Source organism: Aulonocara sp. 'chitande type north' Nkhata Bay, linkage group LG20 (assembly GCF_057382095.1).
Source record: "Aulonocara sp. 'chitande type north' Nkhata Bay isolate Kocher_YH1m ecotype deep benthic linkage group LG20, A_spYH_male_GT1.1, whole genome shotgun sequence".
Lineage (NCBI taxonomy): Eukaryota > Metazoa > Chordata > Actinopteri > Cichliformes > Cichlidae > Aulonocara > Aulonocara sp. 'chitande type north' Nkhata Bay.
The window spans coordinates 22,581,633-22,606,702 of NC_141363.1; the positions used below are offsets into that span (position 1 = coordinate 22,581,633).

The 25,070-nt window shown below is 42.7% G+C and overlaps 2 protein-coding genes across 5 annotated transcripts; both read right to left on the reverse strand.

Annotated features, from left to right (window-relative positions):
• Positions 1-1,943: 1,943 nt before the first annotated feature.
• Positions 1,944-6,994, reverse strand: lhfpl4b (LHFPL tetraspan subfamily member 4b). Of its 3 annotated transcripts, none has more exons than XR_015126674.1 (7): positions 4,334-4,579; positions 3,983-4,187; positions 3,660-3,739; positions 3,436-3,583; positions 3,315-3,351; positions 2,826-3,237; positions 1,944-2,197 (listed from the first exon to the last, which is right to left on the reverse strand). XR_015126674.1 is itself a non-coding variant. In XM_086278287.1 (7 exons), exons 2-6 carry the CDS (start codon positions 4,550-4,552, stop codon positions 3,323-3,325), a joined length of 681 nt encoding a protein of 226 aa, XP_086134413.1. In that variant the 5' UTR covers positions 4,553-4,554; positions 6,804-6,994; the 3' UTR covers positions 1,944-3,237; positions 3,315-3,322. The 3 variants fall into 3 exon arrangements, 2 of the variants coding, with proteins under 2 accessions (XP_086134413.1, XP_086134412.1); XM_086278287.1 differs by adding an exon at positions 6,804-6,994 and having other exon boundaries at positions 1,944-3,237; positions 4,334-4,554; XM_086278286.1 differs by having other exon boundaries at positions 1,944-3,237.
• A 1,308-nt stretch (positions 6,995-8,302) lies between these two features.
• hdac6 (histone deacetylase 6) lies at positions 8,303-24,741 on the reverse strand. Of its 2 annotated transcripts, none has more exons than XM_086277723.1 (29): positions 24,592-24,741; positions 23,318-23,410; positions 21,655-21,783; positions 21,016-21,101; positions 19,575-19,659; positions 19,424-19,464; positions 19,238-19,334; positions 19,019-19,116; positions 18,807-18,911; positions 16,346-16,414; positions 15,665-15,791; positions 15,062-15,127; positions 14,919-14,978; positions 14,702-14,791; positions 14,372-14,478; positions 14,184-14,251; positions 13,565-13,694; positions 13,355-13,483; positions 13,110-13,278; positions 12,612-12,817; positions 12,338-12,530; positions 11,912-12,061; positions 11,652-11,829; positions 11,078-11,214; positions 10,777-10,989; positions 10,561-10,701; positions 10,326-10,472; positions 10,116-10,244; positions 8,303-9,335 (listed from the first exon to the last, which is right to left on the reverse strand). In XM_086277723.1, exons 2-29 carry the CDS (start codon positions 23,387-23,389, stop codon positions 9,267-9,269), a joined length of 3,291 nt encoding a protein of 1,096 aa, XP_086133849.1. In that variant the 5' UTR covers positions 23,390-23,410; positions 24,592-24,741; the 3' UTR covers positions 8,303-9,266. The 2 variants fall into 2 exon arrangements, with proteins under 2 accessions (XP_086133849.1, XP_086133848.1); XM_086277722.1 differs by having other exon boundaries at positions 24,570-24,728.
• Positions 24,742-25,070: the final 329 nt, after the last annotated feature.

Consider the following 25,070-nt stretch of genomic DNA (forward strand, 5'->3'; position numbering starts at 1 on the left):
AAGCAAGCTAACCTAGCTAAAAATCAGGCTGGAAGCATAGGCTTATATCATAAAGCTAATGGTAACTTCATTCTGACTCCTAATGACAAACTGTTAGATAATATGATATACAATGTAAATAAGACATTTATTCATGCTGAATACATTAGTGGTAGAAGCCACTGCTATCTAGGACATATTTAAGATAAATCTGGCTATGCTAGCCAACAGTCTCCCTTGCTTCTAGTGCTTGTGCTAAGCTAGGTTAACCACTTTGATTAAAACAATTTTTTACTTAATAAATGCTGAAAAATGACATAAGATGATTTTATACAACATAGGACCACTGATCTTCAGACCAAACATATTGTCACAGCAGCCCTCTCCTTTTATTCTTTAACCTTTTTAAAACCTAAATCCATCAAAGTGACCTGCCGTCACTTTTACATTTAAGTGGGTCTATTTAGCTCATTCCCATCTCCATATTTTCAAATGGTGCTCCACACAAGTCCCTAAAGGTTGAGCTAAGAGAAAAATGAGTACTCTAAATAGTACATATGTCTGTGAAGGTTCTCAGTCATCCAGGTCATCGTAGTCAAAGGAGCTTGCAAAGAAAAGCGTCTGGACTTCTTTAAGTTACTTGAAGACGTTTCACCTCTCATCCAAGAAGCTTCTTCAGTTCTAAGGTCAAATGGTGGAGAGTCCCAGATATAAACCTAGTGGGAGTATCCCTCCACAGAGGGACAAAAGGACCCCCTGATGATCCTCTAATCGCCTGAGCCAAGGTGTGAAACTGGGTGTGGGTCCCAATCAGCCAGAGTTTCGGGTGAGTTCATTGTGAAACCTGGCCCCACCTTATCATGCGAATTCCTGAGATCAGATGGCCCAGGATGTGAGTGGGCGTTAAGGCGTCTGGGAAGGGATCTCAAAACTGGATTATAGATGGCAGAGAGTTGGTGTCGTAAACCCCCGCCTCTGTTCAAAGATGGTCGCTCACAGTGGACATAGATGGCTTCTTTCACTCCTCTTTCAAACCATCTGTCCTCTCTGTCCAAAACGTGAACATTGGCATCCTCGAAAGAGTGTCCTTTGTCCTTAAGATGCAGATGGACTGCTGAGTCTTGTCCTGTGGAGGTGGCTCTTCTGTGTTGTGCCATGCGCTTGTGAAGTGGCTGTTTGGTCTCTCCAATGTAGAGGTCTGAGCATTCCTCGCTGCACTGTACTGTACATTGTACATTGTACTGTACACTGTACAGCATACACCACATTGTTAAGTCTGTGTTTTGGCGTTTTGTCTTTCGGGTGAACCAGTTTTTGTCTGAGCGTGTTGCTAAGACAAAAACTGGTTCACCCGAAAGACAAAACACCAAAACACAGACTTAACAATGTGGTGTATGCTGTACAGTGCAGCGAGGAATGCTCAGACCTCTACATTGGAGAGACCAAACAGCCACTTCACAAGCGCATGGCACAACACAGAAGAGCCACCTCCACAGGACAAGACTCAGCAGTCCATCTGCATCTTAAGGACAAAGGTCACTCTTTCGAGGATGCCAATGTTCACGTTTTGGACAGAGAGGACAGATGGTTTGAAAGAGGAGTGAAAGAAGCCATCTATGTCCACTGTGAGCGACCATCTTTGAACAGAGGCGGGGGTTTACGACACCAACTCTCTGCCATCTATAATCCAGTTTTGAGATCCCTTCCCAGACGCCTTAACGCCCACTCACATCCTGGGCCATCTGATCTCAGGAATTCGCATGATAAGGTGGGGCCAGGTTTCACAATGAACTCACCCGAAACTCTGGCTGATTGGGACCCACACCCAGTTTCACACCTTGGCTCAGGCGATTAGAGGATCATCAGGGGGTCCTTTTGTCCCTCTGTGGAGGGATACTCCCACTAGGTTTATATCTGGGACTCTCCACCATTTGACCTTAGAACTGAAGAAGCTTCTTGGATGAGAGGTGAAACGTCTTCAAGTAACTTAAAGAAGTCCAGACGCTTTTCTTTGCAAGCTCCTTTGACTCTAAATAGTACAGCGAATACGCTTGGCTCATGCACACAGATTTGTGGCACTGATTTGCAAAGGACTTCATTCTTCAGCGAACAAAACATGGACACTTAACTACCAAGCAAGACCAAATTTAAGGGTAGAATAATACTGTCTAACAATTGTGCTTCTCATCAGTGCTGGGCCACACGTTCATCTTGAAATCTGCGGGGAAGTCACAGGGATTACCTTTACAACATCATGTTTAACATGAATATTCAACACCATTAGTTAGTTAATGTAGCTTAAAAGTCAAACAAAAAGCAACAGTATAACAAGTTTCATATTAACATAAAGCCAGTCTAAATGGAAAGACAGTGGCGGGGATACAGTTTCACCCCCAAAATATCAGATTTAACATATCAACTCTAGGCTGTTAACTGGAGTTTTAACTTTTACCTACAAAGCAGATTTTTTTTCTTTCTTCTACAACTTTTGTAAATTTTAAAAGCTGCAGAAACAGTTACTAAACTGTCTTAATCATAAGGCTTGATGGACCATAAGATAAAGCTGATACTAAGCTAAAAGGATGGCTTGACAGAACAGGAAGTCGGTAGAGAAATCTAAGACTTTCCTTCAATTTGCTGACTTAAGTTTTTCCAGAAAATATCCCAAATATATTTTAATTTAATGCGTGGGACGAATTTGTTTCTGCTTTAAAGTTGTCCTGATTGATTGCCACACTGTGTAGAAATGTTACTATGTAGTAATCTATTAATTGTGCTCATCCAGTACCAACACTTCATTTTGCTCCCAGTGGTTAGTTAAATAAATAAATTTTTAAAAAAATCACCTGCAACTCAAACGACCTGTGCTGACGGCATCTATTGGAGGTGGGTCCAGCCTGCTGACACAGCTGTTATGACGGTATCACTAATATGAGAGTGAAGATAAAAACTGGAGGTCTAAAAGGGGCTTAGTTCTCCTTTGATTTACTCCATCTCGCTCGTTTTCTCACCATTTTTCTTCAACTGAACAGCGACCGAATGTCCCGAACACCGACCTCACCACCGCAGAGCCTCTTTCCTCCTGTTGTTACATTCCTCTGTTCAACACTAAACAACTCCTCCTGGAAACATCATGCAGCAATGAACGATTGCAGCTGAAGGAGACAGTCGTGCCATGAAATGCAGAAACAGATGATGATGATGATGATGGAGGATGAAGAGGTCGGGCGGAGTTGAAGAAATGAAGACCGAACATCCCTAAGAGAGAGTAAAAAGAAATAAATATCTGAGGCTTTAAAGACAGAAGACTAGTAAAACATAAAGAAGATACTCACCTGCTGATTCATGCTGTCATCAGCAGACCTGCGGTCACTGCAGCAATGAAAAAAAGAGTCTTAGTATGAAACTGTGAAGTTAACTCGTCAGATGAGTTTACCCCCTTACCCCCACACTCACATTCCTGGGTATCTGGTGGAAGTAGGGCGTCCTGTCTGTTGGCGAGGACGAAGGCCAGTGTGGCCAAGATGGCATAATCAAGAACTCCCAGGATGGCCAGAATGTAGGCCCAGTGAACTGAGCAGTTACCTGGAGAGAAGCTGCCCACCTGGAGACAGATTCACGATTAAGGACATCAGTGTGATAAAACACCCAGAAGCAAAACGATCAATCAGAATCCTCACCGAGTCTCCGCACAGAGCTTTCATCTCCTGACTCTCCCATGAGTCAGGAAACAGAAGACACGCCAACGCCAGACAGAAACCTGCAGAGACAAGAAAATACTGAAAAGCTGACCTGTACAGGCAGAGAGAAGAACTACAGAAACACTGTCCTCTAAAATAAAACTAGTGTCTGACCAAGCAGCAACCTCCAGCCTGGTGAATCAAGCCAAATGCAAAAATAACCATGAGCTGCAGTTCTGCTCTCTTCTAGCTGCAGAAAAACGACCACGGCAGTGACCAAAGTGTTAATGTTTGGGATTCAATGACCCATCAACATGACTAACCTGCAGTCAGCTGCAGCCAGGCGCAGATCTTGTAAACCGTTGCGGCGCTGCAGAACCTGAAGAGACAGAGACAGAGGACGCTGGTCCACACCGCCAACAGAGACACTCCCACCAACACCGCCACCGACTGCAAGGACGGCAGTGGAGACAGAGTGGACAGACCACCGTGACAGTCTGGGACCGGCCAGTCTGACTCCATGCACACCTACACACAGGGATACATGAACACACATTAAAGTGATCAGGTAAGCTATTTGATAATCCATCTGTGTGCAGGTGTAACATGTGTACATACAAATACAGAAACCCCTAAAAGATCCAGCTGTGGATTGGACAGGCACCGTTTCTCACCTCAAACAGTCCCAGTGTGCCGCTGGGTGGCTCTGGTCCCGCCTGCTGTGGGCGAACGTCTGTGGTGCAGATCCAGGACGGCTGCACCAGGATAACCACCTGGATGATGGCAAAGCAGAGAGTGCAGACGGCCCAGAGGACGCCAACGGCCCGGGCGCTCCGCACAAACTCAGTCTGGTACAGGCGGGAAAGGTCGGCAAGGCTGGGAGACACCAACATCACTGAGAAAGAGACACGTTTGACCATGACGAGAAAAATGTCTGTAGACTTTCTTAAACAACCTGCAGATTCTTTTACTGTCCTAATCCTTCTGTAATGGGGAAGTCTTTAGGACCCAGGGGACCCAATGGAGGGTATAAAAGAGGAAGTAGCAGCAGGCTGACGAGCGGCTGTGAACAATGGTTGTGTGAGTAGGTGAAGAGCCTGAGAAGTTTTGTCTGCTACACAAACAGTTGTTGTAAACCTCTACAGCAGAGGTTCGAGGTACAGGCTGTTTTTCTTTTAGTGTTTTTTTTTTTTAATTTGTTGAAATGCATTTGATGTTTATTGTATTTTATGTTTTAGTAGTGATTTTCACAAGATAAGCCAAGATAAGCCAGGTGTGCAGCAAACACAGTTGTCTGCTGGAGGCATGTTAACTTAATATATTTGACATTAAAAAAAGTATATTGATGCACTATAATCTAATTTATATTGTATTGCCTCCTGCAGGGCAGGCTGCACATGTGAATTTGTCACTGTTTTTTTTCCCTCCTTCTCCTTGTTGTTGTGTTTTTGGTTTTGGTAGGGTCACCTTTTAAAACTGTTTTTTTTATGCCGGGTTTGTTTTTATTTCTACTGGGCTGGTGCAATATTAGTCGGGCAATGTGCAATCCCTGAGTGGGACTCTTACCTTAGGGGAATTAGGATCTTTAGAGGTGCTCTGTGTGGATTTGCAGTGAATAAGTTTTTATTAAGAGTGATTTTTAGTGCCACCGATTATTGCCTGAACTAGCACTTAGTGCATGCGATAAGTGTTCTGTTGGGCTCGTATTTATTTGGGGTGGATTTGTTTCTTTTAAAGCAACGAGCATCTGGGACCGCCAAGGGAGAGCAAGCCCTCAGGTGATAGTTGCATTGCTGGCAGGTTGCACCAATAACACTATCTTGTGGTCGTTAGTGACCTTTTTACCATTTTGATGTTTTAGGCCTTTTGCAAACCCTTTGTGTTCTTTTAAAATAATAAATGTTAACATATCTGACTGAAAAAAAAAAAAAATAAAAAAAAAAAGAAGAAAAACAGCCTGTACCTCGAACCTCTGCTGTAGAGGTTTACAACAACTGTTTGTGTAGCAGACAATTAAAACTTCTCAGGCTCTTCACCTACTCACACAACCATTGTTCACAGCCGCTCGTCAGTGGAAATGAAGAGCACCTGCTGCTACTTCCTCTTTTATACCCTCCATTGGGTCCCCTGGGTCCTAAAGACTTCCCCATTACACTTCCAAGGCGCTTCGTGCCAGCTCTGCTACTCTGAAACCTGGAATTTTTACCGTGGCAGGACGGTTGCATGGTAAAAAGTACAAAGTCTGTGTAATGTTAGATTATGCCAACGCGAAAAGACCTGTGAATCGTATTTATATTGTGAGGTGAAGACGTCCAATAGATCCTAAAGACTGACAATCAAGCAGAGACCAATGTGAAGACAAAACTAATACAAACTGAACTACGTTAGACCTTCGATTACTTTAAAAGGCTTATAATCAGATTTTATTACAGCATCGTACTCGCCACTGTTTCCTTCACCGTAGGTTCAAAACATATCAGCAGATTATAGCACGAAATGGAAAATGCTCTATTAAAAAAACCTGCATCCTTTCATAAATGATAGTCCGGTGTATTATCTGCTAAAGGCGGCAGCAGGGAGGAAGTCTTAACATAAAATCCTCCACTCCAGTCACTGTACCTGCACAACGTGAATGAGAGGTGGAGACAGGTGTAGCGGCAGGAGCTCTACCTGAGATTTTCGGCTGTGCAGGCTCAGGGAACAGCTATGATTGGCACATGTAGGCACGTGGTCAGGTGCTGATTACGGGAGCGCGTGCATTTATGGGAAGCCAAAATCGTGTTCGAGATTTAAAATTCGATTAATCGTGAAGCCCTAGATGCACAGACGGAGCATCAGTGAATCACAGAGGCACAGGGGGAGTCTCGCTCTGCATCATCTCTCTGCAACAATGAGCGCAGACACCGACGCTCAGGACAGCCTGCAGAGAAATTCTGCAAGGACCAAGTGGGGAAAACCGGGGTTGATACCGAGAACACGAAAAGCTGCAGAATCAAAGCGACCGACAGCCAATCAGCGGCCGATAAACATCAGATCACCTACAGACTAACGTCACATCATCACCCCGTGATTTACCGAGCACAGAAACGGCACGAGCCGCAGCCGTATTCATCCGGTAAAAAGAGAAAAACGGCATCAACCAACCTGCAGCGTGAGGAGCTCCACCTGTCTGTCTGTGCACCTGTCTGTCTGCGGGATGAGCTCCACCTGTCTGTCTGCCGGATGAGAGGATGCTGCAGCAGCAGGGAGGGGGCGGTCTCCTCTACATCCCCGGATGTGGAGCTTCCGCTGTAAACAATAATCTGCTGATCAATAAGCGGACGGAGAAACACGAACAACAGACGAGCCTCCACACTCCACACTCGGTCGTTTGTAATGAGCTGCGCCTCCTACAGGAGGACTGAGGAGCTGCAAGAGGACTGAACGTTCACTTTGATTCATCTCGCATCTCTCACCAATTTACAACAAGAGGGGGGAAAGATGTGAGCAGCAAATGGCTCATTTTACCTTCTTTATGCGTCTGTTGATTTGCACCAATGCATTCTATTCTGTAAAGGTGCATGACTGAATGCAAAGGTCATTCCTCTGTACTACTTAAAAGAAGTACGCAGCAGCAATAACATCCCTGACTTGACTCTGGTCGTGTTAAGGAGCCGGAAGTGACCATATCTGAATGAGAGGGAGGAGAGGGTGTGTTTAGCAATTTCCCATGAATGCATCTCTCACGTCTGCTAATCTGAAATAAAATACAGGCATGTCATCTCACTCATATAGACTTCTTGGCTGGTCTCTGCCTCACAGCAAAAGATGTCATTTGACAGATAATTTGTAATTCAGTTGCTTCAAACAGGGAAGAGAGGTCTAAATCACTGACTTCATTCAGCAGAGGTGAGCCCTGGCATAAATGAAGTGACCGTATTAGTAACCTCAGTGTGCTTTGTAGTGCAGGGCAACATCAGAGGGTGAACCCCAATGATCAGTCGATCATGTGAACAAGACGTTGTGAGATGGAAGAACTCATTTTGAACAGTAAGAGAACCTCCATCTGAACCAGGCTCTGGGAGGGGCAGGCATCGGCTGAGATGGGTTGGAGGTGAGAGGAAAGAGAGAGGACAAACTACAGGACAGAGGACATGTTGTAATAATGTATAAACAGCTCATAGCAGCGTAGCTCCTCTCTAACTATGAGCTTTGTAGAAAGAAACATTTTAAACCTAATCTTAAAAGTAGAGAGAAGCTGGAAAACTGGGAGCTGGTTCCACAGAAGAGGAGCCTGAAAGCTAAAGGCTCTGCCTCCCATTCTACTTTAAATACTCCACAAGTAAGCCTGCAGTCTGAGAGCAAAGTGTTTGGCTAGGATACTAAAAGGTCTTTATGATATTCAAGACCTTGAGGGAAAGGATTTCAAATTAAATTCTGGATTTAACTAAGAGCCAATGAGAAGCCAATATAGGAAAAAGATTCTCAGTGTTTCGCTGCAGATCTGGATTAACTGAAGGCTTTTCGGGGAGCGACCTGCTAACCTGATATTGACATAATACAGAGCAGAGTAGAAAATAAACCAAAACAGATTTAGAGCAGTCTGGGGTCTTTAATATGAGCAGGAGACACATGATGGAAAATATGAAGCGGTCAATAAAGTCGACAGAAAATGAGAAGTTTTCTTTATTTTGTACTGCGGAAACTCAGACACTGAATATTGATCGCGGATATTGATCCAGTCTGATTTGGTGCAAACAAACAGTTTAACAGAAATAACGAGTTTATGAACAGGCAGACAAACCGAGTGTTATTGCACAGCACACAGAGCTCCTCCGATCTCACCGACAACAAAAGCAATCAGCTGTTTTTTTTTAAACTCTATTGATCTGTTTTCTCTTCGGCTGCTTTACGTCAGAGAAAGGATTTTTTTTTATATATTATGGAACAAAACAAATCAATGAACTCAGTTACTGATCATTCTCACAGATTTATTGCTGCAACATTTCAGCAGGAAAGAAAAAAGGTTGATTTTAACTAAAATTCCTTTTTTCTCCTCTAAAAAATAAGTTTCTGTTTTCAGACTTTTTTCATTTTTTAAACTCTGATGTTGATTGTTTCGGTCTGATGGACGGTCATCACGCCATCAGTCACATTTTGGCAACACTCTCTGGAGGGGGCGTGGCCTCTTGGTGACATCATCACCACTATGACTTGAGAATGAAGTCCTCCTGAGCCAAAATTCTTCCTGTTTTTCTGAAAATGGCTATCTTCTTCTTTTTGCTTCTTCAACTTCTTCCGCTCATGATTTTCAAAATAAAAGTGTTAACAGCATGCTGGTGCTTGATCACATTTTCGGGGAATAGAACTGACAACTTGCTGATGACGATGAAGATCATTGAGTGTCTGAAGTAAAAAATACAAATAAAAACATCTTTTGCTTTGCATGTGAGTTTTTGTGTTTTGGCAGTTGTGGGACGCCGTACAAAGCTGGTGAACTTAACAGCGTTTCCCCAGGAAGCACCACTGCTGCTGGTATCCATAGCAATGCACTCAACTGTCCAATCACAGAGAAGGAAGACAGCGAGAAGAAAAGCGAGAAACAGTTGCATACATGAGGTTTTACGCTCAGCTCCAGGGGGGGATCTCCTCTCCAAACTTGCCGCAGTGAGCAGCGTTTTTAGCTTCAAACAGAATCTGAACAACAGAAGAAGAAACGTGATAATCACTGTCAGTGCATATAAACACTGGCTGTGAAAGCCAGGAAATTTTTGAAACAAATGGCTTTCCACACTTTAAAAGTTTTAATCCAGTCCACATATCTTTTCAGGTTCTTTTACATTTTGGCTTGTGTTTATAAAGTGACACCAAACAAAACAGCTGGCTACACTTTTACCTGCACAGTAACAAAGTAACTAAGCACAGAATGGAAACAAAGGGAAACTAATGCTGAAGGAACAGAGCAGAGAAATTTCTTTACTGAGCTTGCAACATCCTCAGTGACGTACCGTGAAGTTTCACTTTTATGTGCGTCTAGTTTCACGACACAAAGCTTGGCTGTGTGTCTCCAGTAAACCACAATCATTCTTAATTTAATTATTATTTCCTGGTCATGTTCAGGCCTGTGAACCAGCCTTGGTAACACTTATATGTGCAAATTCAAGATCTATTATTAGTTTTTACATCAGATATATTTGGTTTAATTAAAACCTGTTAAAACCAGGCTCAGGGTTGGATTTATGACACTGTGAATTATTGTTGTAACATGACATTAATATCACTGAGTAAACGTTACAAAGCATGATAACTTTGTTTACTGTTTGAGGGGTTTATGTGTCCCAACAGGTGTTCAGTTAAATTAACTGAGTATCCAATTCTTGATGTGATTTTAAGGTGTGAAGACTGAACTTGTCCCCTGGTTTATGCTTCATTTGTAATGGAGCTGCCGGCTGTGAAGCAGCCAGGTAGTAGCATTACCTGGTTGTGTACGTAGGCCTCACACAGGTAGCACCACGCAGAGAGATCGCAGAAACTGAGAACCAGGGGATGTTCAGACACGACTCCGTGATTCACCATGTGTTCGTTCACATAGCGACCACAGAACACCTGAAATAGGCAGATGGCAGAGTCAGGTCAGCAGGTGAAACACATCTTGGATGCATGTGATGCACAGGTATGACGTGTGACCTGGTAGCAAGTGAGACAGATCCAGTTCTCAGCCTCTGAGCCGCAGTCCTGACACGGCCGGAAGACGTCTATACCCGAGGAGGGGAGGGGCTTAACGGCATCCAGGTGAGGACACCAGGAGAGAGGGTCCACCACATACAGAGTTGACTGCAGAGGGAGACAGAGAGATGGACAGTCAGACACACTCGTCTGGATTTTTAACTTTATTAATGATCACAATTAAATGATGTCTGACTCCATCTGCGTCGGCGCCACACATCAGTTCCAGGGATGTCTGAGGCTTTGACCAACCACACGCTCCCTCGGGCTCTGGCTCCGCCCCGGCTTCAACCTTATCTACACCTGCGACCGACTCTGGTGTTGCCACGCCAACAGGCTATGAGAAATAAAAGTGAGGAAGTTGTCATGGTCACTTAGAGAGTGGGACATAAAAAAAATGTTGCTGACTCACCTGACACGACATACTGTCTGCTGATTCGCTGCACGCAGGTGTACTGTCATCTGACTCCTTCTTCACTTCTTCACAGGTTGGCTTCTCTGAGCTCAGGGGGACCTTTGGCCTAGCTCCTCCCACTGGAGAGGATGCAGGGTTCTGATTGGCTGAGGTCTGACCGATGTCCAAACTGGCCAATCCCTGAGTGAGCTGCTCCAGACTGCTCACCGTCTGATTGGACAAATGAAATGAGGAGCATTCTCAGTTAAAATTTGTCCTTCTTTATCAGGAGTCTCATCTCAGTTTATGGGTGTGTTACCGTAGAGTCGTCCGGTCGTGCAGGGGGCACCGGCGGTTTGTCGTTGCTGCCCTGCTCTGACTTCCTGCCTTTTCCTTTAGAACTACGTTTCCCACGATGCTTCAGGGTAGGCAGGGCTGCCCGGACAGACTCTGGAACTGAATGACAGAAAGAGACATTCAAATGAAATTAAATGGGTATAAACTGGTACATTAACAGAGTCCATGAACACAGAACCAGGTCCAGGTTCTGGTCTTGGATCTGGTCTCTACACACACTCCTGTCCAGTAAAAATAAAACTGATCTCTTTAATGACAGTTGCTTTAATTTATTCCATCTCAATCCAGCCAGGTTTTTTCTGCCTTTCTTCTTCTCATGGCTGTGAGAAAAGCAAATCAAAACAAAGCTGGCTTAAAGGGAGAAAGCCAGATTTCTGACAGAGGATAAACTGAGAGGCCCAGTAAACGATAAATAAAGATTATTTCTAACTGCAAATCATGCAGAGCTGCTTTAGTAGAGTCAACAATAGAACCCGGAGATGGAGATGAGCAGAACAAGTTCTGTTTAAATCTGATGAATGAGATTCTGGACTCACCGTCAATCCTCAGGGACCTCCAGTAGGGGACGTGGTATCGGATGACCTCGTTTATTGTTGCCACGGCACTGTGGTGAGGAGGAGGGAGAGGCGTCACCAAGGCAGGAGGGGGGTCTCCTAGCAACATGCTGGTGCACATCGCCATGGAGTCAGAGATGGTTGACAAATTGTAACCTCCCTGAGGAGAAAGAGACGCATCAGTTCACTCAAGTTTTCTTCACTTAATCCATGTTTACTTTCATTTCACCATCCCAGATCACCTCCAGTATGACCAGGACCCGCCCCCCAGCCAGTGACATCAGCATGTGTGTGAGGTGGGCGTATCCTTCTGGAGTCACATTGTAGCCACCCAGGGGATCCCCCCGGGCTGCGTCGAACCCGGCCGACACCAGAACCAGACTGGGGTTAAACTACAGAGAGAAGACAAATTTGTGGAAGACTTAAAGGCTAATCAACCAATCAAAGCACAGTTTCAAGTCTAAACACCCAACCAGAGGACTCAGTCACATCTAACCAACCAATCAGAGGACTCGTTAAGGGCAAACTTATCAGCAGAGAATCCATATCAAACCAGAAAATGTTGACATGTTTGCTTGAAAAGTGATTGATTATCAATCAGATTATGATCACTCTTCTCCTGATTAACTGATCAATTTCTGCTGCTCAGTGTGTGCCATAAATGTTACCTCAGTGGCGATAGGCATGACGACACGGTGAAAAGCTGCAAGATAGTCCGAGTCACCCATCCTTCCTCCGCTCCATGCCACATTGACATTAAAACCCGCCCCCTTGGCCACGCCCACCTTGTCGGGGGCAGCGTCCTCTGAAGATGGAAAGAATGCACCGTTGTCGTAGCGGTGGAGGGAGATGTAGAGGACACTGCAAACACAAAGTCCAGTTTAGCTCGTTTTCGTCACTGCAGGTAAAAACTGTTATTAAGCTCCTCCTCCTCCTCCTCACCTGCCATCGTCCTCGAACATGTGCTGCGTGCCGTTGCCGTGGTGAACATCCCAGTCTAAGATGAGGATTCGCATCAAGGGATCATGAGAGGCTTTCTTGGCATAGCGAGCAGCGAGAGCTGCCGTGTTGAATAAACAGAAGCCACAGGGATAGTCTCTCTCAGCGTGATGACCAGGAGGACGGACAATGGCCACGGCGTTAGTCACCTGCAGAGGAAACGGACCAATCAGCTGACCTTAGCCTGTCAGTAGTATATTATATGTATTATACACACATCACATTTAGTTAGTGTTGTGAACAGAGGACATTTTTAAGGATGGACTGTCAGAAGCTAAACGTTCAAAAATAGCGCACCAAAGAGCTGGAAGACTTTATACTGGTCAGTTATTCCCATTTAAGAGATTGTAACTCGTGTTTTTGTTGCTACGTTTGCAGATGTCAGTTATTAGTAAGATGCTAAGAAGCTTTTATGACAGAGCAGAGCCACTCACGTCGTACCTGCCCACACAGGATCTGGTCCAAGGCGTTGAGGCAGCTTCCAGCCGCCAGCTGTGCACACTGGAAGCTCTGCTGGTTGAGGTAAATGGAGACGAACTCGTCGCCCAGTTTGTGCAGCTCTCTGGGCTTCATCATCGCCGTGGCTTTCATCTGCTCGATGTGCTGCATGCTGGACACACACATTCGTGCTGAGGACCAGGAGATGAGGTAAAGCTGCTCACACACAGCACTCTGCAGCTTCATACCTGTGACACAAGGACAGCTCCTCCTCTGTCGCCAAGCGAACTGGTATCCGCTGGCAGCGATCAACCAATCCCAGTTGCTGATGTTTGGAGAAGATCTTAAAGATTCGCTGAGGCTGCTCCGGGTGATGTCTGCAGTGGAGTTACATCAGCGGGATTATTACAGAATCGCAGCTTCCTGTATTCATGTCGAACAGAGTCGAGGTAGCTCACCTGTCCCACAGGTTCGAATGCTCCATCATCCTCTCATCATAAACCAGACCTGTTGTCGTGGCAACAGAGGGGGCAAGGTTGGGCTTCATTGTATTTTTCTGATTGCTCGATGTGCTGATGGCACGTCCCTCTGCACGGAAAGGAGGAAGAGGGAAGTTTGATGAAGAGAAGTGAAAAGGGGATTCTAGTTCCTGCAGGTTCCCTCTGCGCATCCGTCTGGACGGTTTAAACCTGCGTTAGTTCGAGCTTAAGAATTACACTCATCATCGTCTTTATAGGTCAAAGCTGTGTTTGATATGGTGGCTATAAACTATTTTTATTGTTGTCTTAGATGCAAAGAAGAAAATATATCCACCTAATAATATTATGAATCGCCACAGATGATGACTGGTTCCATTCTGCTAATTTGGCCTTTAAAATCGATGGAGGTTAATCTGACTGCGGTTTTAGAATTTCAGATCAGTTGAATTTTATTTATATAGTGCCAAATCAACAACAACAGCCGCCTCAAGGCGCTTCATGCTGATGTTACTTTTAAGAGCTTGTGTCTGTTGATGTGGAGCTACCTGTCCTAACATTATGATTACAGAGTGTGTGTGTTGGTGTGGTTGAGGGTTACCCAGCACTTGCAGAGAGGCCCAGTGTGGATACAGAGCTGAGATGGTCTGAGAGATGGACTGCAGAGCACTGAAAGACACGCAGGGTCTGAATGAAACAGGCTGAGAGTCCTCCGCGTGCAGAATAAAAGGAAAAACACAACAGGTGACACAGCCTTTGTAATCTGCTGGATGTCAGGTGAGGTGTTACCTGTCAGACGGAGCAGTGGGTGTAGTTAGAGGAGGACATGGTCCACCCAGCAGAGCTCGAATGCAGGCTGCAGCACTCTCAGCTGATGATTCATAATTATAACCTCCCTACAGACAAACAAAAAAAGAACAAAAACAAAATGAACAAACAGGTAGAAGCCAAACTCGTTTAAACTCTGATATCCTGGAACATAATTTCATTGCATCTCTACTTAGGGAAAGAGGGTACGTGACACACACACACACACACACACACGTATATTTAACATGAGAGTAAAGTGATCTCAGGGTCAGGATGAATCAGATGTCAGCGTGTAGGAGGACGTTTTACCTCGAGAGCGAGAACAAGTCGACCTTCTGCCAAACTCATCAACATGTGAGTCAGAACCTGGAAACACTGAGGACTCACACACATCTCACCCTGAACACACACACACACACACACACACACACACACACACACACACACACACACACACACACACAGAGTGAAACAACTGACGCATTTGATTAAAAAAAAACTGATCTCGGGTCTGTGGGTGTTTTACCTTCAGATCTCCAACTGCGGCATCGAATCCAGCAGAGACCAGAACCAGCTGAGGCTGAAACTGAAAACACACACGCTGATCGATACATGACGTCATCAATATCAAATTTTCTAAATGTGTCTATGAGTGTGTGTGTGTGTTACCTCGTAGGCGACGGGCAGCAGCACTTGTTGAAAAGCCGCGATGTAATCAGCGTCGGTCATCCCCGTCTGACAAACGCATCACAACACAGGTAAGACTTGTTCAATAACACTGAAACCTGACTAGGTCACGAAATGCACATCAGTACAGACGGTACTGTAAAATGAAACAATCGGGATGGTTTGGAGACCATGACACAGGCAGAGCTGGAGGTGTTGAGATTTTCACCGGGAGCAACCAGAATGGACAGGATCAGAAATGAGCACATCACAGGACAGCTCAGATAACATTAGGTGGTTTGGACATGTGCAGAGAAGTAACAGTGGATGTATTGGACAAATGATGTTGATGCAGCTTTCAGGCAGGTCACTGAGAGGATTCATGGATGTAGTGAAGGAGGCCATGCAGAGTTCTTCAGGGAGTAAAAGCTGTGCAGGCCCAGAGGCAGCAGAGCAGCTTTAAACCATCCACCCCACCTTGCTTCACAGCTAAGGTGAGTTTTGGTGTATTTTTGCATGTTTTTCAGGGTTTGAACTGCTTGTTCTGCTTTACTGTTGCCTGCTCTGGGTAAGAGGCTGTCAGCTGGAGGATTTGGAAGAACTCACCTGGTTCCAGGGCAGGTTGATGTTTCTTCCTTCAGCTGGTCCGCTGCCAACAAAATGGCTGTCGGATTCTGGCAGGTGAGGCCAGAAAGAGCCCTGCTCATACCTGTGGACGCTGAAGTACAGAACACTACAACACACACACACACACACACAGATAAAGTTTAGACAGGAACCAGCTACAGCTTTACCCAAACCTAATCAAAGGCATTAGACATGATGGATGAAGCTCTGAGCAGAAGCAGCTGAGCAGGTTCAACATCTAAATCAGATTCTCCTGGAAGCTCAAATATTGGAGAGATTACGCACAGCTGAGCAAAAACGTGACGCCACCTGCTGATACGCTGCACTCCTTTGAGTCCATGAGCGTGCACTATTTTTATAAAGCTATGCAAACTAATGAAAAATCCTTTTCATCATAGACTTTCACGTATACAGGCCTGATTTCAACTACCACCTTTTATCAACGAATAGATTTAACTCTCTCCAAATTGCCCCTCGAGTTATTAGGCAACCAACAGTAAAGGAGAAGCGCAACATTACAGGCTTGAAAGATGAAGGGTAAAAATAAACCTTCAGATGGAAAAGCTGCTTTTGTTCAAATCGCTGCCTGCTCTGTCTGCCTGTCAGCAGATTCACATGTTAATAAGATCTGATCCTGGATCAGAGGAGAAGGAGCAGTACCTGGGATCCTCCTGGAACCGGTACTGGATGCCCTGCCCGTGATGTACATCCCAGTCCACTATCAGCACCCTGACACACACACACACACACACACAGAAACAAAATGTGAACACTGGGATTTTCAGAGTAAAGCTTGAAGCTACGTTTATTTCATTCTCATTAAACCCCCTCCTGGGGTAATTGAGAAATTATACAAACAAACCAACAAAGCACAGTGCTTTTTAATACACATAATCATTATAATGAAAAGTAAAAATACATAAATAAAATATCCATCAACAAATCACACATCCAAATACAGATACAATTTCTTTACCAAGTTTTGCAAGTTTACGCAGTTTAACAATATCCTTAGTAATAAATAACTTTGCCATCTTATAGACATTTGGGCTCAACCTAAAATACACAAGCAGATGTTTTTGTCTTTGCAACTAAAAACAACGACATTCAAATAAATAATTATACTCATCTCTGAGTTTTCCCAAGCTACAAAGTTCACATAAAAGTTTAATATATTTGACTCCATCAGATCTGCCCGTTACTACGACTAACACCACATCTAAACCTTGCTAAATAAAACAGAATAATCTAAACGACAAAAATTATTTTCCAGTTGGAATTCTCACTTAAATATTCTATAATTAATATAAAGACTATTGTTAAACATTTCTCAATTCCAATTTTGTCTCAGAATATGAGATATCCTCATCTCAGTTACTGCTTTTATAACCTGTCATTCAATATTTTATGTTCCCATAAATTAGAAAATCCTTTATGATCAAATATTTGCTTTAACTTCAATATCCACGGCGACTTTAAAAAGGCCTTTATCATATAGATTTTTCAAAAAGCTAAACACGAGAAATGATCATTTATTCCTATTTCCGCTCAATAATCTACACCAGCAGCCAACCATCCTACATTCAATCTTTATTCAATTTAAATCCACCCAAATCTCCATATAAAACACAATTTGCTGCATTTTTATTCAACTTAAAAAGCTGCTTTAAAAATTTAACATGTAAAGCCCCACACCTCCAACCCATAGAGCAATACAGGTGAGACCAACTGTTCAAACTGTAACTGAGTTTCAACAGATAATCTTAGATCTCTAGCTTTAGTTAAAAACTACAGAGAGCTTTCCAAGCCTGCCGCTTTGGTTTTTTAATGGCCATTGTCAAGTGTTTTTATGCACACTCAATCATCCAGGTAAGTAAATCCTTCACTTGGATGAGTGATAAAACGTTTCTCCCACTGAAAACGCTACGTCCAGATGAACAGAATCAACTTTTTGGACTTTTTTAAAGTGTTAGACCAAGATAAACATAATCGTTCACTCTTCATAATACAGAATTCCCAAATTAGAAGTCACCTTTTGGGAAAATTCCTATTTTAGCTCTGTTTCCGATTCTGACAATATTCCAGTGTCATCTGCATACAGAAGGACAAAAAGTCTTAAACAGACCTCAACAGAAATGATAGTCCATTATAATATCTTTGTATACTCAAAATAAATTTAAAAGACTGCAAAAAGCAACTGTTCACTCTGTCAAACTCCTATATTACAATCAAACAATTTAGAATACAGAATTTGAGCCATCACATGTGACTCAGCATTTTGGTATAAATTATTCACAACTGTAAAAATGTCTTCTATATATAACTGCAGCAATTAAGTTTTGTTATAATAGGCTTCTTTCAACCAAATCAAAAGCTTTTTTGTAATCAATAAAACTCAATATGGTTACTTCTAATAATGCAGACATAAATTAATTACATTATGTAAAACAAATATATGATCAATTATTGTGTAACTCGCCCTACAGTCAGCTTGTTCAGAAAGCCCACTGCAGTTAAATAAGACGTCAACGCTCATTAATTATTGACGTAAACAATTTTCCAGTACAATTAAATACAATTGTCTGTACCGGTGTTAACACATTTACCCATATACAAAGGATGTATTCCAGCTTCTTCAAACAGGCCAAAGACCTACTTTATGGTGCTGAAAACTGGGTAATAATGGACCAAAGGCAACAATATGTAATCACATCCTGAAATAAATTAATCTGCGTGACAATAAGGGCCCAACGTCATCAGTGAAACAACTTTAATCACTGATTTACGACATGAATTTTATTATTTAGCTTGTTTTCCTACAAGTCTTAAACATAATGTAAGAAAATTTAACATCTGCATCAAACCCATAGGAACAACAAGACCTTTTAAGTCCTTATTTTGTTTGATTTCAGGCTTTCAATGACCCACGGGGAGTTCGGAAAGAGGAGCTCCACCATCTGATGATGGTTTAGCTTTTTATAATTGATCTGCACTTTTAAAGAAAGTCTTTGCTACACCAAAACTCCAAAAGACCTGAGATGTTAAGACACAAAGCTACATACTAGCTCCCCAGATTGTCACACGTATACACAATGAAGAAAGACGAGTGTGTGTTACACACCTGCTGATGGCGTGCCTGGTCTGAGCGTATCGAGCTGCGATCGCCACGTTGTTGAAGATAGAGTAACCGTTGCACTCGTTGGCCTGAGCGTGATGACCTGGAGGTCTGAAAGAAGCGAGAGGCACGATATCGATCTGTTATTTCAGCGCTGTGTTCAGGTGTTCAAAGGAAAACACGGCGCTGCCCCGGGCAGGACGATCTGCTTCTCTTACCTGATGATGGCGAATCCGTTCTTGAGTTCAGAGGTCATGACCCGATCGACCAGCTGAAGCACTGCACCCACAGCTGTCACAGACACCTGGAAGGACTCCTGAAACACAAAAGATATTTAGTGCAAAATACAACTAACAACATCATGCTGTCCAGTTATCGATCATAAAGAACAAAATGAGCTTATTAAGAATTAACAAGATGTGTGTGCGTGTTCTTACTGGATGGAGATAAATGGAATCATATTTGTTGGACAGAGTTTGGAGTTCAGCCAGTGTCATCGTCTGAGTCGACTTTATCAGGTCCACATAGTGTTTCCTGCAGCAGCACAAACACACGGCAGGTTTTATGCGCGAACACATTAAAACATAAACAGAAGACGCTTTAACAGCGATCAGCAGACTCACATGTGAGCCAGCAGCAGCTCTTCCTCTGTAGCTTCTCTGGGCTAAAACACAAAAACACACGTCAGGATCGGTTATCTATAAAACTCGATGAGGATGTAAGAATAAGACTTTTATTAATATTCATCTCTGAGGAGCTCTTATTTAGCCTAACCTCAACTCTGATACAGAGAGGCAGCAGATCTTGTCTCTCCAGCTCCTTCATGATGGCTGTCACTCTGTCCGGACTCTCTGGATGGCTGAAAACAAAGTATTTCAAAGATAGATCAACAAAGACTTTATTAATCCCACACTGGGGAAATTCACTTGTTACAGTAGCACAAAAAGAAAATTTAATTATATTAATAATTATATATATATTATATCGGATATATTAAAAAACTACAGAAATAGAAGAATAAATAAGAAAACTTTTAGAATCACCTGCACTGATAGCTAAGCTAAGCTAGTTATTTCTCAGGATATAGTTATATTGTTACTTGTTACAGTTATTTGATATTATATTTTGCACTATCCTACTGTATATTACTGTATACTTGTATTCTGCTGTACATATTGTATATCTTATTCCTCTGCTCCTCTGTCTCTCTTGCTGCATTGAGCATGTGTATGACAAAAGAAATAAAGCTCTTCTTATCTTATCTTATCTTAAAAATGATGTACACAAAAGCCAAAACTCTTAAATAATTCAAAATGGATTAAATACTACACAAGAGTAATTTGTACTATCTACAAATGGTACTATATATAGAATATACATGCAAAGCTACTCTGGAAGAGTCCAAGAATAACATCATATAGCTAGAAATGAGCAGACAGACTCCCCTGTAGCATTAGCTCCATATGAACTAAAACAGAGGAGCTGTAACAGCTGATCTCCTTCTTCTATGATGCAAATTTGATTAAAAAATGCAAATAAGCAGAACAGGAGCCCGCTTTGCATGAATTAAAAGTTAACAACAGTCTTTAGAAGAGAAGTACGAGGTGAAAAAAATGAAACTAACAAACAGGCTCATATTTAATTTAAATGATAAATTTTGCCCTGAAGGAAATCGCTGAGCTGCTGAATGATGGAGACCGTCTGTGAATCTGAAAAAACATCCAGCTCTTAAATATTCATCATGGATTAGTCTCTGCATTATTCACTCCATTAATCAACTCGCTGTTTAGAAAACATGAGTTCCTGAGGATGCCAAACAGAGACACAAGTCAGTGAAACTTGGACACAGGGCAAAGAAAAGGAAGCTCAGGTAATCAGTTATGAGCAAAGATGCTGATTAACTTTCTCATGAGGTCAGACTACAGCAGAAATCACAATTATTACTTATTAAACTTAATTCACTTATTGACAGCTTCAGTTTCAACAGTGTATCTGTAAACATAAACTAATGTTTCACTGAAAACAAAACAACACAAATTGAACTGAACGTGCTGAAGCCTGGTGTGGACTGAATTTTGAAAGGAACCGAAACAAAATATAAAACAATAATCATTTAAACTCAATTATTGTCTTTTACTGATCAATGTTAGTCAAAAATGTAACTGTAATTAACATCTGATTTAACTGCACAGCTCCTGTCTGAGGTGCTGCTTACCTCGGGTCCCACTCGTTCTTATGGTGGGTGAAGATCTCCGAGTAAACGAGACCCGTTCCACTGGCTGCTGATCTGCTGGACAGATCCTACACACACACACACACACGCACGCACGCACACACACACACACCCAGGAAAAATAATCAAATAAAACTTCATTTTTGATAAAATATGATAATGTGCTGTGTTTCAGGATGCAAAAGTGCCAGTATCAGGTATACCTCTAGCTTATGACTTGCAGAGACAGTCCTATTCACCCCCACCTATTACCACATGACAGTCTCACAGCAGGTCACACCAAACAAACAGTTTGCCGCTCACAGTTTCTGATGGAACCGGAGCAGACCCAGGACATGAGATGAAGTCTCTCAGCTGGGCTGGGAACGCTGTTGTGTCTCCTCATAAGAGCTTCTGGAGGCTTATATTATTTCATTACTTATCTCTACTTTATTATGGATGTCCATCTTTAGAGTTTGGCTTAAAACCTTGAAACACCTTCACAGGTGTAGCTGACACTGGTGGAAAGGTCAGAGATGGTCTGAGGTCCAGCACAGACATCTCACCTCTGTTCCAAACACTCTGCAGGACCTGAGCTGCATGCTAATCTTTTCAAATATTAAACAGAGTGCAAAGTCTCACCAGTGTCTTCAATTTGCCACTCAGCTCCTCTTCTCGCTCCTCTCTGGTCCTCTCCATCCTTCCTCTCCTCTTCAGCTCCTGCAGGCTGTTTCCTCCTTTGTTCTCCTGTGTTCCCTCACTGCTGCCGACCTGCAAACATAAACAGGAGCAGCTGAAGCCCACCTCTCTGCTGCGACTGAAGCAAATTGATACGCTGTAGGGTTAAAGCACAAGTGCTCCAACGTGACGCAAAGAACCAGAAGAAGAAGAGTTCAAATAACTAAAAGAGGAAAAGCTGAAGAAGAAGAAAAGGGTGGGCTGTTTCTGCCTGGTGTTACGAAAGCAGACAGATGACAAATCCAAACACTCAGGTGTTTACATGAAACTGAGCGCAGAATCGAAGTAGAGGCACGACAATCTGAGATAACAGTTCACCTCAGGTAAATGAATGATTGCCTCGCCCACTTTTACTCGTCAATAATTCATACTCAGCTAAAGCCAACCTGTAAACTTTAACGCATGCAGCATAAATAGTAACACTGACAAAAAGCGAGTTAAATCTGGAGCACGTCACCTCGAGCGTATCACTTTAATCCTAAAGAGGACCTATACTACTCATTTATGCTCCGTATGGAGGAAGGAGGGTTGCATGTCTAATCTACTGACTGAAGTAACTGTGACACTATTATACTTTCTCTTCATTTTAGCATTATTGAAACAAATAAAATGTGTTTTATGAGGACTGACAGATGAGGATTATCTCAATAAATGCAATTTTGTTCATACACTTTTTAAAAAATCCTTTCTGCATTAAAAAGACTGAAAATCAGTCACTGACCTGAGAACATTTTATAATATCTGCCACAGACAAAGAAAACAGTATAGGTGTTAAACATAAATAGATCCAAACTCAGTCATTTAAGTCACTAAAATAACCCAGTCGAGTTAAAGCTTCAACTAACAAACCTAAACACTTTTAATATGACCCCCGATCTACATACTGAAGGCCATATTGATTAAACTATAAAGTTAATCAAGATATATTGAGTTTGTTTACTTTGTTGTAGATTTCTATTTTTATATACATTTTTTGGCCTTTTTCTGGCTTTATTGGGCAGATACAGTGAAGACTGCGAGGAAAGCAGAGGGAAAGAGAGAGGGGGAGACGTGCTGCAAAGGGCGGGTTGGATTCGAACCCGGGCCGGCCACTCTCAGACATGCGGCATACGGTATGTTTTTTGAATTGATCACTTTTTGCTAACTAGGAATCCGCAAAGAGTGACTGCAGAGTAAATGACTGATCTAATATTAAAAATCAATACTGGCAGCAACCAGTGCTACCCCTCAGCCTCCTAGTAGATGCACCTATTGCATCAATTTCAAAATCCTATGTCGCCTTGTTTTCAAGTTATCGTGTTCACAGAACTGGACCTCTGACCTTGACCATGTGGTCAAGGTCACTGAGATTCAAACTTGTCTGACATTTTTAGTAGATACAACCATGGCATCAATTTGAAGCTCCTTCGTTCTCGAGTTATCGCATTCACAAACTTGAGTATCCACATTGTGCGTCCACCTGGCAGGGTGACGACAACACCCCGTCAGATTTTATGGCTGAGCGGCAAAGAGGTTTAAAAGGAGGTGAAGGTTAAAACCAGGTGTAGCCCTGTGTCGGGTGACTGACCTGAGGGGACAGACGAGGAGATCTTCTAACTGGCTTCGGTCCATGCCCTGGAGGATCTGACCCCGACTGCATCACTGATCCACTCAGATCCACCTGAACCAAAAATAACAAAGACACATGAAGAAGAACCTTCACACCTGCGAGCCAGAACAAGCCTCGTTACAGAGGAGTCACGGCTGTGTAATGTGTCAATGAGAATCCAAACTAATTAAACCCTTTAATTAACCTCAAATAGCACAGAGACAAGTACGCTGAAACTGAGAAGATTTTTTGTTTACTTAAATCTCTCTGCTCACTTGGAATTTGAGACTGAAGAGTTTCATCACCTTTTTTTTCTTTAACTACACTCTGTAAACATCTTAGAACTCAGGAGGTCAGTTGCAGAAGTTTAAAAAAAAAAAATGTTTCCCAGATCCGGTCCCTGATGTAATCCCACTCCCACCTTGAACCCATCACTGTCACGCCACCCTCACATGCTTCCCCACTACTCCTGACTTCCTCATGCAGTTGCACAGTTCCTCTCTGGGTACCATATAATAAGCTTTCTCTAGATCCATGAAGACACAGTGAGGCTCCTTCTGGTTTTCTCTATACATCTCTATCAACACTCTCAAAGCAAACATCAAATCTGCTGAGCTCTTTCTCAGAATGATCCATACTGCTGCTCCTTATCCTAACTTCAACAGCTCTTTCCCATATCTTTATTCTCACACTCGTCCACTTTGTCTCTCTGTAGTTACTCAGCTCTGCACATCACCCTTGCTCTAGAAAATCTGTACCAGTACACTTCTTCTCCAGGTGTGATTGTGTTATAAGGAAGACGTTCTTTTAGCTTTTTTTCTTCCTACTTTCGCCAAGTCCTGGTCAATACCATTCATTGGGTTTCTCGCTGTTATTATTGTTCACTTTAAAAAAAAAAAAGAGTGCCTGAAAATGACTACCACCGTAATTTATGGATGTGTATATAGTTGAACTGAACTACGTTTATTGTTTTTCATATTTCTTCAGCATTATTTTATTTATAATTTAATTAATTTATATATTTTTAGAGATTTTCACATCTGTTACGTCTTCAGATTGATGCATAAATGCTTTTTCTAAGATCATGATCGTGGCCAACACCAGGACCGGTACACCGGGACCGGGGTCATCCTCTCTCGGTGTAAATAGTGAAGCAGCAGAAGCTGTTAGCCTCCTGCTAGCTTGTTCTTAGTATGAAACACCCAGACTGAGCGGATAAACTGGGACTCACAGTCAGCCGAAAACATCCACACCTTGAAACCGGGTCAAAATCCGTCTGAAGACCCGCTGCAGCCTCCGGAACCGGGACGACCAGGAAGTGTACTGTTTGTTTCCGAGCCGCTGAGCGCCAACCGTACACCGCTACCGTCTGAGGCGTATGACGTCACCGAGTAGAGCAGCCAAGGGTGTGGCGCGCGCCGGAACTTTTTTTTAAATGATTTAAAACTAAAAACCGTTAGAGATCGATGTCACGAGCTTTTGTCTTAATCTCTATAGATTCATATGTGCTTAAAACAAATAGAGTCTTCAAAATGTAGGTTATGTTTTACAAACACTTTTCCTTTTTGCTGTTTCATTTTAATAATAATCCTATTATGTCTTACCTAATATAATACTGTGGCCCTTTATTCACACTAAAAATTACAATAATGTATAGGTTTTTTCTTCTTCTGCCTAATAAAATAAAATAAAACTGAATTTAATTACAAAAAATTCTGGATTACCTCAAATC